The 15,425-nt window shown below is 49.9% G+C and overlaps 2 protein-coding genes across 2 annotated transcripts in view; both read right to left on the reverse strand.

Moving 5' to 3' along the window:
- CHAT (choline O-acetyltransferase) overlaps positions 1 to 9,028 on the reverse strand; it is a 33,438-nt gene extending 24,410 nt beyond the window's left edge. Inside the window, exons 1-5 of the mRNA XM_064513770.1 lie at positions 8,938 to 9,028; positions 5,737 to 5,881; positions 4,380 to 4,571; positions 2,028 to 2,146; positions 527 to 580 (exon numbers count right to left, since the gene is read on the reverse strand). Of these exons, the coding sequence (XP_064369840.1) occupies positions 527 to 580; positions 2,028 to 2,146; positions 4,380 to 4,571; positions 5,737 to 5,799 (428 nt within the window). The 5' untranslated portion in view covers positions 5,800 to 5,881; positions 8,938 to 9,028. The remainder of the gene's footprint in view (positions 1 to 526; positions 581 to 2,027; positions 2,147 to 4,379; positions 4,572 to 5,736; positions 5,882 to 8,937) is intronic.
- A 1,656-nt stretch (positions 9,029 to 10,684) lies between these two features.
- Positions 10,685 to 12,877, reverse strand: SLC18A3 (solute carrier family 18 member A3). The gene has a single exon (XM_026116737.2). The coding sequence runs from the start codon at positions 12,875 to 12,877 to the stop codon at positions 11,324 to 11,326; it is 1,554 nt and encodes a 517-aa protein (XP_025972522.2). The 3' UTR covers positions 10,685 to 11,323.
- Between the last annotated feature and the right edge of the window lie 2,548 nt (positions 12,878 to 15,425).

The raw sequence follows: 15,425 nt of genomic DNA on the forward strand, positions 1-15,425 counted from the left end.
GAGAATAATCAACTTTTTTTTTTATTAGCCACTGAACCAGAGTGCCTGTGATAAGGTTTCTTCCTTCTAGTGGGATGTATTATTCTTTTTTTCTGGAGGAGTGGGAAGCTAATATTCAAAATGTAGGGTGCAATACCTGTGAGGGAGTGCCCCATCCTGGCAGTTCTCAGCTACCTGGGGGCATTGGCAGGCTGTGTTATGGCACATTGTTTGGGGCCAAGGAGCACAGGCTTCTTGGTGTATTCTCAATAGGTTTGTTAGGCAAATTGTGTTTGTGTTTAGGACTGAACTGTCCATTTGAAAACGATGACTGCCACACATCAAAAAACGATCCTTTTCTGATCCGCTAGATTGCAGTAATAAAGCAGAAAGCACATGAAAAACTGCTGAAGCAGCTATGCTGGAGCCCCATCCCTTCCAAATGTTGGAGCAGTCCAATGCAGCCTGACTTTGGGCACGTCAGAGCACCTCTGAATGAGAAGCCATGCTGAAACTCAAACAGCAGCTCTCCTTCCAAGCTACTTACGTGTCTAGTAAAGCTTTATAGTCTTGCACTCCTGAAATGAGATTGGCAGCAAACCTGCAAGCAGAAGATAGAAGTGATATCATTTTTTTGTCATTCAGCAACATTGGGCTGTTTCTGAGAGACAGAGGAGAGCCTGAATGATTGATTATACAGCATAAGGAGAGAAAGTCTTCAGATTTGGCAAGAAGAGCCCCCATCACCCCCCCCAAACCAAAATTAATTTATGTCAAGGGAAATACAAGCTCCTAGAAATGATCTTAGCAAATGGTTAAACAAAACTACCACAGGAGGAAGCCTGAAAGCAGTTATTTAGAGAATGGGAGCAGAGTCTGAATATTTAATAGGATCCTTAACATGGGTTTCAGTATCAACACTCATAAGCTGTCCAGTTTATTAGAGTACTTCCTGTCCTAAGCAGATATTCTTTCTGCAGGGCTGTGGACAGGTGTATTATTTCCTGACACTGCCCATTTGCGCTGTGTCTGAATGGGAGGCTCTGAGAAAAATGTTTCCTTGTTATAGTATGTGCATTAGAAAATGCAAAGCAGAGGTTTTTAGAAAGCTGTGTGCACAATAAATTTAGTCAGTAATGAATAGAAGCATTTATAGTTATGTTTAAAGTAAAGTAAAAAGATCCATTGGCTGTCTATGCAAAATGTTAAAATAACACATATCGGCTTCAAGGTTCTGGATGTTTTATAATAGCATAAATTCATATGCAGTTAATTCTTTCAGTAATGAGCAGCTGGATAGTGCTAAACGCAAAGAGAAAATTGCACTATGTGCAGGTAGATTTGATCTGGTTTACTGCTTAAAAGGAGAAAATGTTTTGGCAAAGGCTGAAAAATGGAATCCTTTTTTAAAGGTGTCTGGAGAGGTATATTATATACTTGGCTACTTGTTTACCTTTTCACTTTTTAAATGATCATAACCACCTATAGCAGTTCAAAGTAAAAAACTCAACTCAGGGGCTGGGAAGAAGGGGCCTGAAGAAAGCCATGTTATTGGGGAGGAATGATTTCTGAATTCTCATTCTTAACCCCCCTGTTGTTTCTAGTGCCCTTTTCGGCACCCAAAAGGGACAATTCAAAGCGAGCGTGATCTTTATGGTTTGCAGGGTGGGTAGGAGTCATAGCGATGGCACGTTAAAGATTGTTTTTCATTAAACAATGTGCCAGGAATTTGTGTTTCTTTTTCCCAGCAAGAAATGGTTTACTTGAATTATACAATGAATTGCTTTGCAAATATTCCTTTAAAAAATGATAAATGTGTTGGCATTTATTTTTTCTAATGCAGTAAATGTAACAGTAATGACACTTTTATTTCTGAATCTCAGTATGAGTAACTCCAGAAAGACTGCCCTCAGCCAGTAGGCCTACTAGGGAATCATTTAATGGTAACAGCCCTTATTTTTTAATGAAATTTGATTGTCTTTTTGCCAAAGCAATGTATTTAAAATATCCTTTCATTTAGCAAAAGCTGCAAAGTCTTAGTACATTACCTCAGCTGGTCATTTACATCCTTGAAATACTGACGAGCGAAAATAATTGCTGGGCTAGAATTGACTGGAAGAGCTAGCCGGTTATTGAGGTACATGTCATCCAGCCAGTAGTTAAACACCTAAGGGAAGGGGAGAGAAAGTCTTACAGCCACAAACAACAAGCGGAAAGGCAGTCTGTGTGGGGGGAAGTGCTTGGTGCATCCTGTGTCAGGCATGGGCTCTGATTAATGGAGCCACTGAGCTTTTTCAGTCCGGGCTTTCTGACGTGAGCTGAAATCAGCTGCAATTCCATAATCCTGTTTTTCAATCAATGGCAATTTACATTGTGTTCCATTAAAAAGGAAACAACTTCCATAATGTGGTGGTTTTGATATTTTTTTATTTGTTTCTCTCTACAACAAAGAAGTCTTTGAGTACAACATGCTAACTACTGACTCCTGAATAGCATTTGGGATATATTCAAGAGGGGGATAGAATTTTACTAGTGGTGGCTTTCCTCATGGGGCTACAAATATTTATTGATAACTCTGAGATGCTCTGTTGTTAGCCCTCAAATGCCACCACAGTGTAGCTGAACACAGAGTGAGAAAAGAATTTTGTAAGCCTAATGACTTGGTCCCGCAGATACGGGTATGTGGATAGGGTCTCTGGAGAATCCACTTTTGTGTCCAAATGTAAATTGCTGATGCTTGACCCAGACAGACACACATTAAATTTCGAACCATTTTTATTGAAAACGTAGAAGTATGGTAAAAGTATTTCTTTATGTCTGAGCAGAGTTTGAAGAATCATTGTGTGGAAAATGGAGGATTTCTTAAAAAGATAAAGTGGTCTGTCTGAGTTTAGCAGGCAAGCTTTGCATATCGTAAATATAAACGACAACCAAATTATGCAAAAATAATTATGAATGCATGCATCTGTTGAAAAAGTTTTCCTCTGAGATATTTCATTGCTGTTAGAACAGATGCTTCCCCCACATTCTCTGGAGTCTTCGAGAGAACAGGCTAGAGCTGTATTCTTGACAAGTTAAATTCCAAATTATAACATTTATAGTTTATCTTAGGAAGCAGGTATTTAATTTTAATGACCAGAATTTGAAGTTAAGATGTTTCAGAATACCCTTACACATACTTCCTCTATGATTTTTATACTGTAAGCAGTTAAATGTAGATTTCTCTCTTGGTAGTGGTAATCAGGAGCTCTATTTTATTTAAGAAATGTTTAATTTAGCCACCAAAACCATGAAGTTCCCTGACCTGAATAAAAAAACAGATTGGGTGGTATTTAGTAGGCCCTCAAACTGCAGCAGTAAGTAGTTCATAAAATAAGCACTGCTTTTAAAATAAAAGCTATCCCGCAAGCTCTGTTGACTTTTTTTCAGACTATAGCAAAAATTTGATTGTTTGAGGTTTCTTCACACCACTGGAGAGTTAAGGGAGAGCTGTGCTTCACTGATGCCAGTAGCAAGCCTGCAAGATTTCAGTGAATCCATGAAACCACTCGGTGTGTCTCTTCCTTGCTGGGAGGACTTCAATAGAATCAGTGTTTCTAACTTGCAGCTGCCATATTCTAACATAGTCAATACAGGCAGAATGGACTGTGACTGGAGTCATCAGATCTATTTTATCTACAGTTAATTAATTTTCCTGTCTTGGGAAGCAGAAATCTGGCCTTTTTTGAAGACTGAGGTCTTAGCATGGACTATGCTATATATTTTATATATAGTATATGTATGTTTTATATATAGCATATTTTATACATAGCATATGGTACATATATATATACACACACACATGCACACTGCAAAGAGACTACTTTGGGGAAACTGTATTGTATACTGTGACACTGAATGGCAAATGATAGTCTTATTTTAAAGAAATAGTTCCTACCTTAAAATATTCTATTCCAGAATAATTTTACTGGACCAGAGGTTTGTCTAGATGTGTATGCAGAGCACTTTTTATAGCCCTATCAGAATGTATTTTTTGTTTCAAAAAAAAATCTGAATCTTATGATTTAAGGGAAAATCTGGAATTACATCCAAAGGATGTAATATGTTGCTTCTTACAGATAAGCTGATACCTGAGTCTGAGATGCATGAATTCCCTCATTTATGTCAACAAATTGTTGGCCTGACTTAATAATGATGTGGATTTTGATATTGTTTGCAAAGTCTGGCCTAATAAGTATGAAATATTCATTCCCGTGGGTGGAATCTGATGTGACCCCTGTACAATGACCCATTGAAAAATCACTGCAGAAAGCAGTGATCACATATAGAACATCACAAATAACTTGTAAATGAGCATCCTCCAACACAAGTGATTATTTTTCTAATCTGCCTTTGCTTACCCAGTTTGCTGTCTTTTCCCTTCTTTCCTCGAGGATTTGTTGCAAGGATTCCCCTAGGCCTTCTGCAATTCCAAATTGCTCCACAATGACCTTGGTCTTTCTGAATTGCTCCTCTGGCACCAAATGTTTCATGCAATGTAGGTACATGTGTAAGGTCTGTTGCAGTGGTGGGACTGGAAGTTTTGGCACTGTCTAATCATAAAAAAGAACAGATTAGTAAATATTTCTACCTATTCCCAAAATGTCCTATGTTTTTTTCCTTAGATAGGCAGAGGGGAAGTTATGAATACAGTATTTTTCAGTAATAAATTGGTTCAGATGGGGTACTGATTTTGAGAGCTGCATGTCACAGCCAATGTGTATAAGAATGGATGTCCTAGGGGAAACCAAAGTCTATCTAGCCCAGCAGTCTTTGACAGCAGTCAGTAATAGATACTTAGGGAAACATCAGAGGAATCAAGGCAGGTTCAGAGCGGGTTTCCACTCCCCAGGGCAAGGGCAAGGGGGAGGTGCTTTGAACAAAAATTGAGGAATGGGGGTCCCCTGAGCTCAAGTTCCAGCTCTGCCTTATGACACCCACGGAAAAGTCAGTGCTGCATTACATTTTCCTATTTGGACACCGAAGATCACAGATACTCATAAAAAGTGTTGTAGGATTAAGTGCCTGTTTATTAATGAAGATGCAAATCCAGTTTAGCTTGTAATGCATCTTAGATCTCAGAAATTAAAAAATGGTTACTTCGCAATTTAAGGCTATGTTTAGTCAGTACCTAGCTCTTCTGTCATTGATTTCTTGGTCAGTGGAAATAGATGTGTCAAAAAGTATTTCTTGTTGATACCTTGTTTTGACCCTATCTTTCTGGATAGGCTTACTGTTAATTTCGTGGCTCTGCTAAGGACAAAAGTGTTAAACCCAAGGGATTTAGATGACTAACTTTAGGTATACACACCTAGTACCTTTTAAATGATCTTGCAAATGAATCCTGTGTGATAGTCTGATAGTTCTGCACTATTAAGAAATAATTATATGCTACCTCTGACTATGTAGTAATGCATCTGTTGTTGTATAATAGTATTTCACTTACTGGAATTCTTCACAGGATGTTAGGAGGATGAGTGAATGTTTTCAGATATGAGAAGTACTAACATTAGGTCAAAGTCCCTGATTTTAACTGCTGCAAAATAACTAATGTTCCCTGAAATAAAGAAATTAGCTCTGGAACAGAGCTTGTTTTACAAGTAACTTTTAAATTAATTTACATTAAATTTACAGCATTAGTCTTACTGTCAGCTGTCAAAAGTCATTTATCTTCAATCATTTTTGTTTTTTTTTCTTTTCCCAGAAACAGGCACTTACTGTCTCATTTTTACTGCATGTGTCTTTCTCCTTCTTCTGCATGGGCTTTTCTAGGACAGGCATTCCTGCATTTCTTTTGATATCTTTTGTTGAGGACAGAAATTGAAGCCACTCGGGGGCACTTAGGGAGCCTCACGCCTCAGTTCTGGAAAAAGAAAAGATTTAAAGTCCAGTCAGTACCCATTATTTATAATCAAATTGTACATGGGGAATATTCCCTATGCAACCATACACAGAAGCTTCAGAATGCAAAACTGAAGAGAAATAGAAGTATTGCTTTCAAAACTACTGAACTAAGCCCTGTGGAGATTACTCTGACATTCTGTGTGTCTTATTTCGCTATAAATTTCTTTATCCAGAACTATCTGATGCACATAAATGATCCCTTCTCAACATGGTTTATTTTGTCACTCTAATTTACTTTGCAATGCATCTTGCTGTGATCTGCGCATGGGTTTGTGTTATGACTGTTCATTAGCTGGAGGAAGGAGGTGACTTTTCTTTGGATGTACTTATGTCAGCACAGGTCGTAGTAAGGCTGCAGTTATCTGCCTAAGGTTCTTATATGCCCTCCCTTTTCCATTTTATCTGAGAGCACCAGTCCTTAAATGTATTTATCATTGCGCAGTTCCACGGATACAGTGAAATGCTATCATCTCCCCTTTAAAGATGTGGGAGCTATGGAACAAAGGCTTAATGGAGACATGCCCTACCCCCATGTACGCTGGCAGCTTGGAGGGTGCTGGTGTGCGGGGGGCCCGGGCCCCGGCGGCTCCGTGAGCTGGCCCAGGCGGGCAGGTTGCCTGGCTGCGGCTGACTGGACAGCAGGGCGACTGGGAGAGGTGGTAGCACTGTGCTCCAGCTGCTCCGCAGAGCAGTCTTTCCAAATGGCAGAGACCTACGCAGGGAGACTACTTAGCCTGCCAAAAGTCACAGAAGTCGCCTGTGACAGAGCAAATAATTCCACTTGTGTCTCCTAGGTATTGTGCTTATCCTTGTTTTCACCTCTGCAGATGCCCCTTATTCCTTTTTTGTACAGGAATAAGCTGTAGTGGCACACGTATTTCTTCTGGTATGATAGTGCCCACACCAAGAAATTGTCCTTCAATTACGGTGGTACAGTTAGAGCAGCAAAACTTTGTGTGCAGACAGATCAGTTGGTCTTTCTTTTTAATTATTTTGCACTGTGGGTATGCAAAATATAAAAGTAAACATCGGCTGACTAAGTAGAAAAGAATGTTGTATTTCCTTTATGAAACCCCTGGGACTATGAATGCAGGGCACGTGAATTATTTCCACAATGCTTTTAAAAACGATTTGTATGAAAATGTACAGTGTGTGAAAGTGAGCTGAGCAGTTCTGGTTAGAGCTGGGCATGGAGGGTTGTGTCTTTTTCCTTTCCCAAGGAACCACCTTGGCTATTTCACTCTTCTGGGTTTGGCACAGCTTTGTGAATAGGTACATGGTCACTGAACATCCTGCATCGTTCCTGTCCTGCTCCTGTCCTGAACTGGCTGCCAGTGGTGCCATGTGTTGTGAAGTAGATTGTATAAGGTTGAGAGATGTCCCCAGGGCACTGCAATGAGCCACACACCAAACTCGTGCTGATCTGTCATCTGCTCAGGATTTCAGCGCAGGTGAGAGACTATTTCCCTTGCCGAAAGGCCACATTAACCCGCTGCATTGCTCAGCTCCCTCTCATGTACTGCACAGATCTCATCACATATCAGTGAATTCCTAACAACACAGATTCAAAACACTTCAAATAATGGACATGTCCTGTAACTCCTAGAAGACCGTGGCTTGCCAGGTTGTTCAGGTGCTAGCCTCAGCTCCTGACCTGTGTTCAAATACAGAGAAGCCATTTTGTCTTCAGGGTCCCTAAAGCGTTTTTCCCCTAAAGGAATAATCTTGCTTGGCATTCTTTTCACTGGAGCTTTTGTTTTTTCCTTATTTCCTTATTCTTATTTCCTTATTTCCTTCTTTCTTTCTTTCCTTACATTTTTTGTTACACTGCAATAATTAGCACATTAACTGGAAGTCTGTATTGGCTCTGTTTCTCTGGGAAACGTTATTAATAACAGCACGGCATATCTGTAAAATCAGTACTAAGAGAGTTTGGTGGTGGTGCCAGCCTAAACTGTACTTGTCTCTGTCATGTGGATGAACTGAAGCTTTTTCTCTGGTTTGAGCACTGCCAGCTTAGCACCATGCCCAATCCTAAATTTGCTTAATATTGGACAGGGAAAAAACTGACACAAGAGAAAATCCTGGAGAAATTCAAGATGACTTCAAAGTTGCTCGCTCAGATAGCTGCGAGGTGCATTGTCAAAGTTATTAGGCCAAAAAAAAATTAATCCTAGCTGCTTTTATTTACAGCTGGCTTAGCTGGAGGGCCCTGGTGAGCAGCTTAGTGGGGTGGCTGTGCGTCGCTGCAGGCGAGGGAGCGGGGTGCCCTCCCGCAGCTCAAAGCGGCGCAGAAATCCACAACAAAAGAGGCTGATCTCCCCGGCAGCCGGCAGCAGAGGAGGGCTGACAGCCAGCCCCCGTGCTGCTATCCGAGTTCTTCGCGCGGTCGGAGCTCGGGAGGCAACTTGCGATATATAGTGAGTGTCATTGCAGCATTACGCTTAGGCCCCACCTATTCATTCTCATTCTCGATGTTATCAGGAAGATATGCTTAAAGTTATCAGGCAGACGTGCTTACAGCGCGCTGCTCCGGCCTTTCACGTTACTCGGGAAGCCGGAGCCGCCTTAGCGCCTCTCGGAAACTCCCCGCCAGCTGCAGGCGCGGCCCGGCCCGGCCCGGCTCGGCGGCGAGCGCTCCGCTCTGCGCCGGACACCGGCTTTCTCGCCCCGACGCGTTCCCACCCGGCAGCGCCGGGACAGCGCCTTCTCCCCGGGGCGAGCCCCGCAGCGGGACTCGCGGGCGGCAGCAACGGGGCAGCCCGGGGCTGCCGCCGGCCCGGAGGGACAGGGGCCGGCGCCGCGGATCGGCCGGGCTGAGCCCGCGGGAAGCGCCGCCGCCCCGCGCCGCTCCCGCTCCCCGCGCGACCGGCTCCCGGCCCGCGGCTCGCCGCGCCGGCGCTTTCTGCCGCGCCCGGGGGTTCGGGCGGCGGGGCCGAGGGCGAGCAGCGGCGGCGGGGCGCTGGCGGGCGCGGGGAGGCAGGGGCGCGCAGCCGCCCGCCCGCCCGCCCTTACCTGCTGGGCGAGGCGCTCCTGCGCGGGGCTCCGCGGCGCCGGCGGCCTCCCGGCGGCTCTGTCCAAGGTACCGCGGCCGCCGCCTCCTGCCCGGCCAAGTCCCCTCTGGGGCGGGGGGCGTGCGGAGCGCGGCTCGTCCCCCGCCGCCGCCGCCTGGCTCCTCCCCGCCCCGCCGCCCGGCGCCGCCCGGCCCGGCCCGGCCCGGCCCGCCCCGGGAGCGCGTGCAACAGGCGCTGCCGCCCTCCCTCCGCGCCCGCGCCCGCGCCCGCGGGCGGCAGGGCGCCGGCCGAGCCGCTCGGCTCGCAGCGCTCCTCGTTCCCTGCGTGGCTGACAGTAACGCTGCTACCAACTCGCTCCGTGCGGGCTGCGTCCCAGGGAGGGCGGGAGGAGCCGGGGCAGAGCCCGGGCACGCCCCGCGCCCCTTTCGCCGCAGGTCGGGGATAGCCGCTGTCTCCCGCGGGTGGGGGCCCCCGGGAAGGCGAGGTGCTGAGCTATCCGTGACCGTCTGAGCCCACGTTCGGGCAAATACCAGGAGGGATTTACCTCCCGCGCCAATTTGTGTCACAGCGGGACAGCCGCGGCTCCGGGAAGCTGCTCCTGCGCCGCGCCCGAAAAGGGCGGACAGCCCTGAGCGCGGGCTGCCTGCCGTCCCGCCGGCCGCGGCGGCAGCGGCCGGGGAGCGGCGGCAGCGGCGGCAGCGGCGCCGGGCGGCCCTGGGAGCGGGGCGGGTGGCGGCGGAGCGGGTGGCGGCGGCGCGGCGCCCCGCACAGACCCGCCGCTCGGATAACGCGGCCGGGGGACGTGCCGGCGGCCCCCCGGACACGGCGGACAGCCGCTGCTGCCGCGCTCCGGGTCGTCGCAAGGAGCGGCTGTGTTTTAGGAAAACGGGATTCAGCTCTTAGCCGCATTCGTTACTGCTTTTCTTTTGCTAAACCCGCCGTGCCATTTCTCAGTGGCCTTTTCATTAGTTTTGTACCCTCTGAGCCGCGCTTCGAGTGTCCTCGAAAGCGACTGTAACGACGCGAGGTCAGTCAGTCCGTCGCAGTTAAAGGGGATTGATGAACGATTTCCCTGTTCCTCCTTCGCGGCGCTCATTTCCCTAGAGAACTGGCGGAAACTGTTTAATAGTTGCTGTTGCCGTTTGTATCTTTTTTCCACTTGAGAAAATAAGTCATTTAATTATTTTCCTAATGAGGTGGGAATTTAAATAAACGATTTTATTTTATATCGAGGGAAATTTCCAGGGCAAAACATGCGCTGTGGTTCCAATCTGTGGTTTGATCAAGGTTTCCGCTTTTTGTAAAGGTTTGAATGAAGCACCTCACCCATCTTTTCTTTGTTTTGTTTAATCCCTATCAGCTATATTGTGGTGGACACTGTGATTGGGGCAGCATTAAGGATCAGAAAGGCGTTTTGCAGTATTTCGTATCTACTTGCCAGAAATGTAATTTCTGGCATATGTGAAAATTTAAATGCGCGATTGAAAAGTATGAAAATACGAGTTAGCATCAAGACGCCGTTTTTAGGTGATTGATAGTGTGTTTGCCGTGCCATGTTGTTTTCTCGGATTTGTTAACATAGGTTTCGAAGAATGAAAAAAACAACATTTCGTATTTGGGTTTTCTCTTGAGTGATTTTGGTAAACGATGAGGTCGGGGTTACGAGGAATTCTTACCCTATGGGTTACACTGAACACAACAGTCTCCCTCCCTCAAGCAACTCACATCAATGAAACAAAGACAATCGATCCCCTTCAGTTCCATTTATTCAGATCATATAATTCTTGTAGTTTGGACTTCAACATAATACAACATATTGCACTTACCGGAGAGCAGCACAAGAGAAAAAAAAAGAGTACAATGCTTCAGTTTATTCCCAAAGAATAAGACGTTGTGATAGTTGTTGCTCTTCTTAAATATATGAAACCAACTGAAAATCTAAGTATTTGTACACAAGATTTATTAAGTCCCTGAATATGCCATTTGAAATTTATTACACAGACTTTTTTGCTTTTCTTATATTTTTACAGAGATATACAGTATGTCACACATAGTTTGAGCTCAAGAAAACTTTGCACAATTAGACCCCAGCTATGAGGTTGGGTTTTGTTTTTTTTTTGGAAAGACCACCACAGATTTATGCCAATGATCACTCAGAAATCTTCTTCGGGACTGCATCCCCGCCCCCCACCCGCCTTGCCCGAATGCTGAAGGAAATACAGATTAAAAATAAGTCTAGGAGAAGAAAGCCGTTACATCATGACAAAGGTTAAAATGTATATATTGCACGTTGGTACATAAACATATGGCAATAATGCTTTCATCCCCCTTTCCCTCCCTTCCACATGCCGCTTCTTTTTACTGGGGGCTGGGCAGCTAGGAATAACCTAACTGTATTCATAGTCTGAGCAGTCCTCCTCAGACGCCCCTGTCAGGTCTCTGTGGTAAAAGTCCATGTTGTTCTCTTCCGTTTCACCCGCCGGACGGAGGCTTTTGCCCTTGCCTTTGCGCTCCTCCATTTTAATGGTGTCATAGAGTCCTTTGGGTGCTTCTTCCAAGAGGATGTTCCTCTCCGAGTGAGAGGGTTTCATTTGGCAGACGTTTTTGAGGGAGAGGAGAACAGGGGCATAAAGCACATTGGCAAGACCCATTCCCAGGTTAAGCTGCACAAAACCCATGGTGTGCACGATCTGGCCGGCCACGATGGGCCCCAGGGCGTACGCCACGGAGTAGGAGATGTCCGCGATGGCGTAGATGCTGCCGTAGACGGACACGTGGCGCACATCCACCAGGAAGGCCAGGGTGGGCAGCAGGGCCGTGTCCACCAGGGCGATCCCAAAGCAGATGCCGCAGAGGGGGACCGTGACCTGCCCGAAATTCCTGCAGGCCGGCACCACGCAGGAGCTGGCGCCGATGATGGCCATGCCGAGGGCCCCGTAAAACCACTGGAGGTGGGGGTACTTGGCAGCCAGCCTGACGGTGACGTAGACGCCCAGCACGTGGGGGAAGAAGGCGGGCAGCCAGGCGAGGCCCATCTCCCACTCCGAGGCCCCCATGGACTCCTTCATCCAGTTGGCGATGGTGGGCTCCAGGAAGGCGAGGGGGATGTTGCAGGTGGTGAGGGCGCCGGCCACCACGGCGATGTAGGGGTCGGCCATGAGGCGGTGGATGGGGGTGCCGACGGGCATGTTGGCCCGCGCCCCGCCGGCGCAGGGCGGCACCAGGGCGAGCAGCAGCAGCCCGTCGAGGAGGCAGACGCAGGCCAGCACCAGGAAGGGCACCTGCTTGCCGGCGAACTCGTAGAGGAAGCCGCTGAAGGGCGGCGCCGCCAGGCTGCCGAAGGAGATGAAGGCCAGCGCCGTGCCCAGCGCGCGGCTGCGCGCCGGCTCCTCGGCGTAGCGGTCGGCGATCATGGCGATGCCGGCCGTGTCGGCGAAGGCCGAGCCCAGCCCCTGCAGGCTGCGCGCCGCGAACAGCGTCGCGTAGTTCTCCGCGAAGGCGAAGGTGGCCGTGGAGACGAACATGACGGCCAGGCCGATGAGCAGCGGCACGTCGTAGCCCACGCGGTCGATGAAGGTGCCGCTGAGGGGGTTCACCAGCAGCTGCAGGATGGCCTTGGAGGCGAAGAGCACCCCGATCTGCACGTCCTCGTTGCCCGCCGCCGCCGGGTACCGCGCCACCAGCCGGCTCCGGTTGCCGCCGCCGCTCTCGTTGCCCCTCCCGCCGCGCATCGCCGCCAGGTACTCGGGGATGATGGGCACGATGACCATGTAGAGCATGTTGTCCAGCAGCAGCGCCACGCACACGATGACCAGCAGCAGCCGCCGCTGCCGCCGCGCGTCCTGCATCGCCGTGCCCAGCCGCCGCCGCCGCTCGCCCACGGCGTCCGAGAGCCGCGCCACGGCGGCCCGCGCCCGCCCCGCGTCCCCCGCGCCCGCCATCGCCGCCTCAGCGCCGCCGCCCCGCCGCCCGCATGGGGCACGGCGGGGGCGGCCCGCCGCGCCTCCCCCGCCGCCGCCGCAGCGAGAGCCGCCCGCGCCCGCCGCTCACCTCCCGGCGGCCGCCACCAGCCCTCGCCGCCGCTCTGAGGCGGATCCGAGGGGCCGGCCCTCCATCATGACACTAATAAGCGCCGCGGAGAGAAACCCCACCCGCCCCCCACGCGCCGCGCCGGCCCCGCTCCCTCCCTCCCTCGCTCCCTCCCTCCCTCCGCGCCCCCCCGGCGCCCCGCCCCGCCCCGCGCCGAGGTACCGCGGCGGCGCCCGCCCGAACCGGGCCGCCGGGGGGCTGCCGGGCCCTGCCTCGGGGGGCGGCGGCAATGGGGCCCGCCGGCAGCCCGCGTCCCCCGACGGCGCGCCCGCCCGCAGCCCCCGGGGCGGCCCGGGGAGCGCCCCGTCGCCCTCGCCCCGTCGTTCCGCGCCGGTCCCGGGGAGCGCGAGGGCAGCGGCGCGGCACGACGCCGGCCCCGCCGGGCGCCCGCCGCAGCCTGCGGGCAGCGCTCCCTTGCCCGGGACGGGCGGTGCGGGGCCGCGCTCGCCGCCGGCAGCGGCAGCGGTGCGGGGCTTTCTTACCCGCGGGTCGGTAGCAGGCGATGAGCGCGGCGGCCTCTTCGTCGTGCGAGCCCCAAATGCCCCCCCCCCCCCCCGCCGCCTTCCTTCCCCCCGCCCGGGCCGCGGGGAGCCGCTGCTTCCTGCCCGGGCCGCCGCGCTCACTGTGCCTGCACCGAGGGGCTGCGGCCGTCTGAGCGGAGAGCGGCTCGCCGGGACTCCCGCCCGGGGGCCGCGGGGAGACGAGCCCCCCCCCCCCCCCCCCGGGGCTGCCCGCCGTCCCTGGGCCCAGCCCGGCCTCCCGGGGCGGCCCGGGCGCTCCTGGCCGTGGGGCCGCGCTCCGACCCCTGGCCGCGTCCGAGCCGGGCGCAGGAGACGTGCCGGGGGTCGGGGCTTCCCGGGAACGGGACCTTCACAAACCCGCGTGTGAGCCCCGCACGTGCACAGGCGGCGTGAAGGTGACCGTGTCCGGCCCCGGGAAAGCGGCCTGGCCTTCAGAGGTGGCTTAGGATAGAGTAGAAAGCAGAGACTGATACAGTTAGCGTCGGTGTGTGTGTGTATAACACTCAGACAAATATCCAGGAAAAAAATCAAGTGTACGGGTATCTTGCCACATTTTGTGTGGCCGGCTGCTCCAGCTGTAAGCCTTATGGAGCAGAGATGTCACACAGTTCAGATGCTTTGGTGTTAGGAAGATACTCATGGCATAAAACAAAGGGTAAAAACCATTACGCCTGTAGTAGAAATGACGTGTGGACTGATCCAAGGAATATCTTTGCAGAATGATGTATGAAATAATTAGATCTCGGAGCTGAACCATCGCTGAGTGGATGTGGAGTTCGGGCTCCTTCATTTGCTTGCATAGCACTCTGCTGGGCTTCTGTGGCCAAAAGGAAGGTGATTTATTCTGTCAGTTGCTGTATCTTGCTCTGTTGAAAGAAAACTGTCCGGATGACCAGGAAGACTTTAAGACAGCTCTCTGCATGGAGTGGCATACAGATCTGATTGCACTTTCACAGAAGTGGAGGCTTAAAGCACACTTACAGTAATAATACCCCTGGACATCCATATTGTCATTATTAGCATTATTTGTTGTTATTTATTACCCATGATGTAAAACTTAAGAAATACACCACTGACAGTAGGGATAAAGCTCTCAAGCTGGAACTCTAAAGAGTCTCAGAAAGACTGTTTCAGAGTGCGGACAGAAAATATCCAAGAGAAGAGAAGAACCTTGAAGGTACTGAGATAAGGCCATGGCTCCTGTGCTTGGCTGCATGGTCCAGGTCACTTGTTGTCTGTGAGCATGATCTTGTTGCTAGTGGGCTAAAAAACCCAAACCCAAGAGTCCTAGAGTTCCCAGAGTAGACCCACAGGGAGCACGTTAAAGAAGTGTTCCTGAGAGAAAACGTGAGTGGAGGAGGAACAGCTCTTAGGATAAAAGAAAACTGCTGATTGATGTTCTTCCTGTTTGGGATGGAGATCACGTTTAGAGGAGATGGTAATGGATTGGGGGGAGATATGACTTTGGATTATTGCTCTGCTGCAGTCAGGACTATTGGAATCTTGGCTCTTGCTTGATGAGGCACTTTATTTGATTAAAGTTTCCCTTTTAATCAGAGATATGGCCATTTCCCGTCTCTAAAATGGAATCTGGCTCTGGGGGTCATGTCTGGATAATAAAGGGACTGGTTCTCTTGTCTCAGGGGAGATAATATTGAATTTATTGCCATCAAGGGAAAGCAGAATTATACTTGTAAAATGTTGCATAATAAATTTAGCTTTCTTAGTAAATTTAATCAGCTGATACCCTTATCTACAACAGATGCGTCATCACCATGTGAGCTTCTTTGACTGGACAGAACTAATGGGGAGAAGATGTACCTTCAAATGTGGTCAGAGTTGATGGACCCACAGTAAATTAAAATAAGACTTCCTGGTG

The sequence above is a fragment of the Dromaius novaehollandiae genome, chromosome 6 (assembly GCF_036370855.1).
Source record: "Dromaius novaehollandiae isolate bDroNov1 chromosome 6, bDroNov1.hap1, whole genome shotgun sequence".
NCBI lineage: Eukaryota > Metazoa > Chordata > Aves > Casuariiformes > Dromaiidae > Dromaius > Dromaius novaehollandiae.

Bases quoted from the DNA above. Each gene is read 5' to 3' on its own strand.
- SLC18A3 (XM_026116737.2), bottom strand. From the start codon at position 12,877: ATGGCGGGCGCGGGGGACGCGGGGCGGGCGCGGGCCGCCGTGGCGCGG.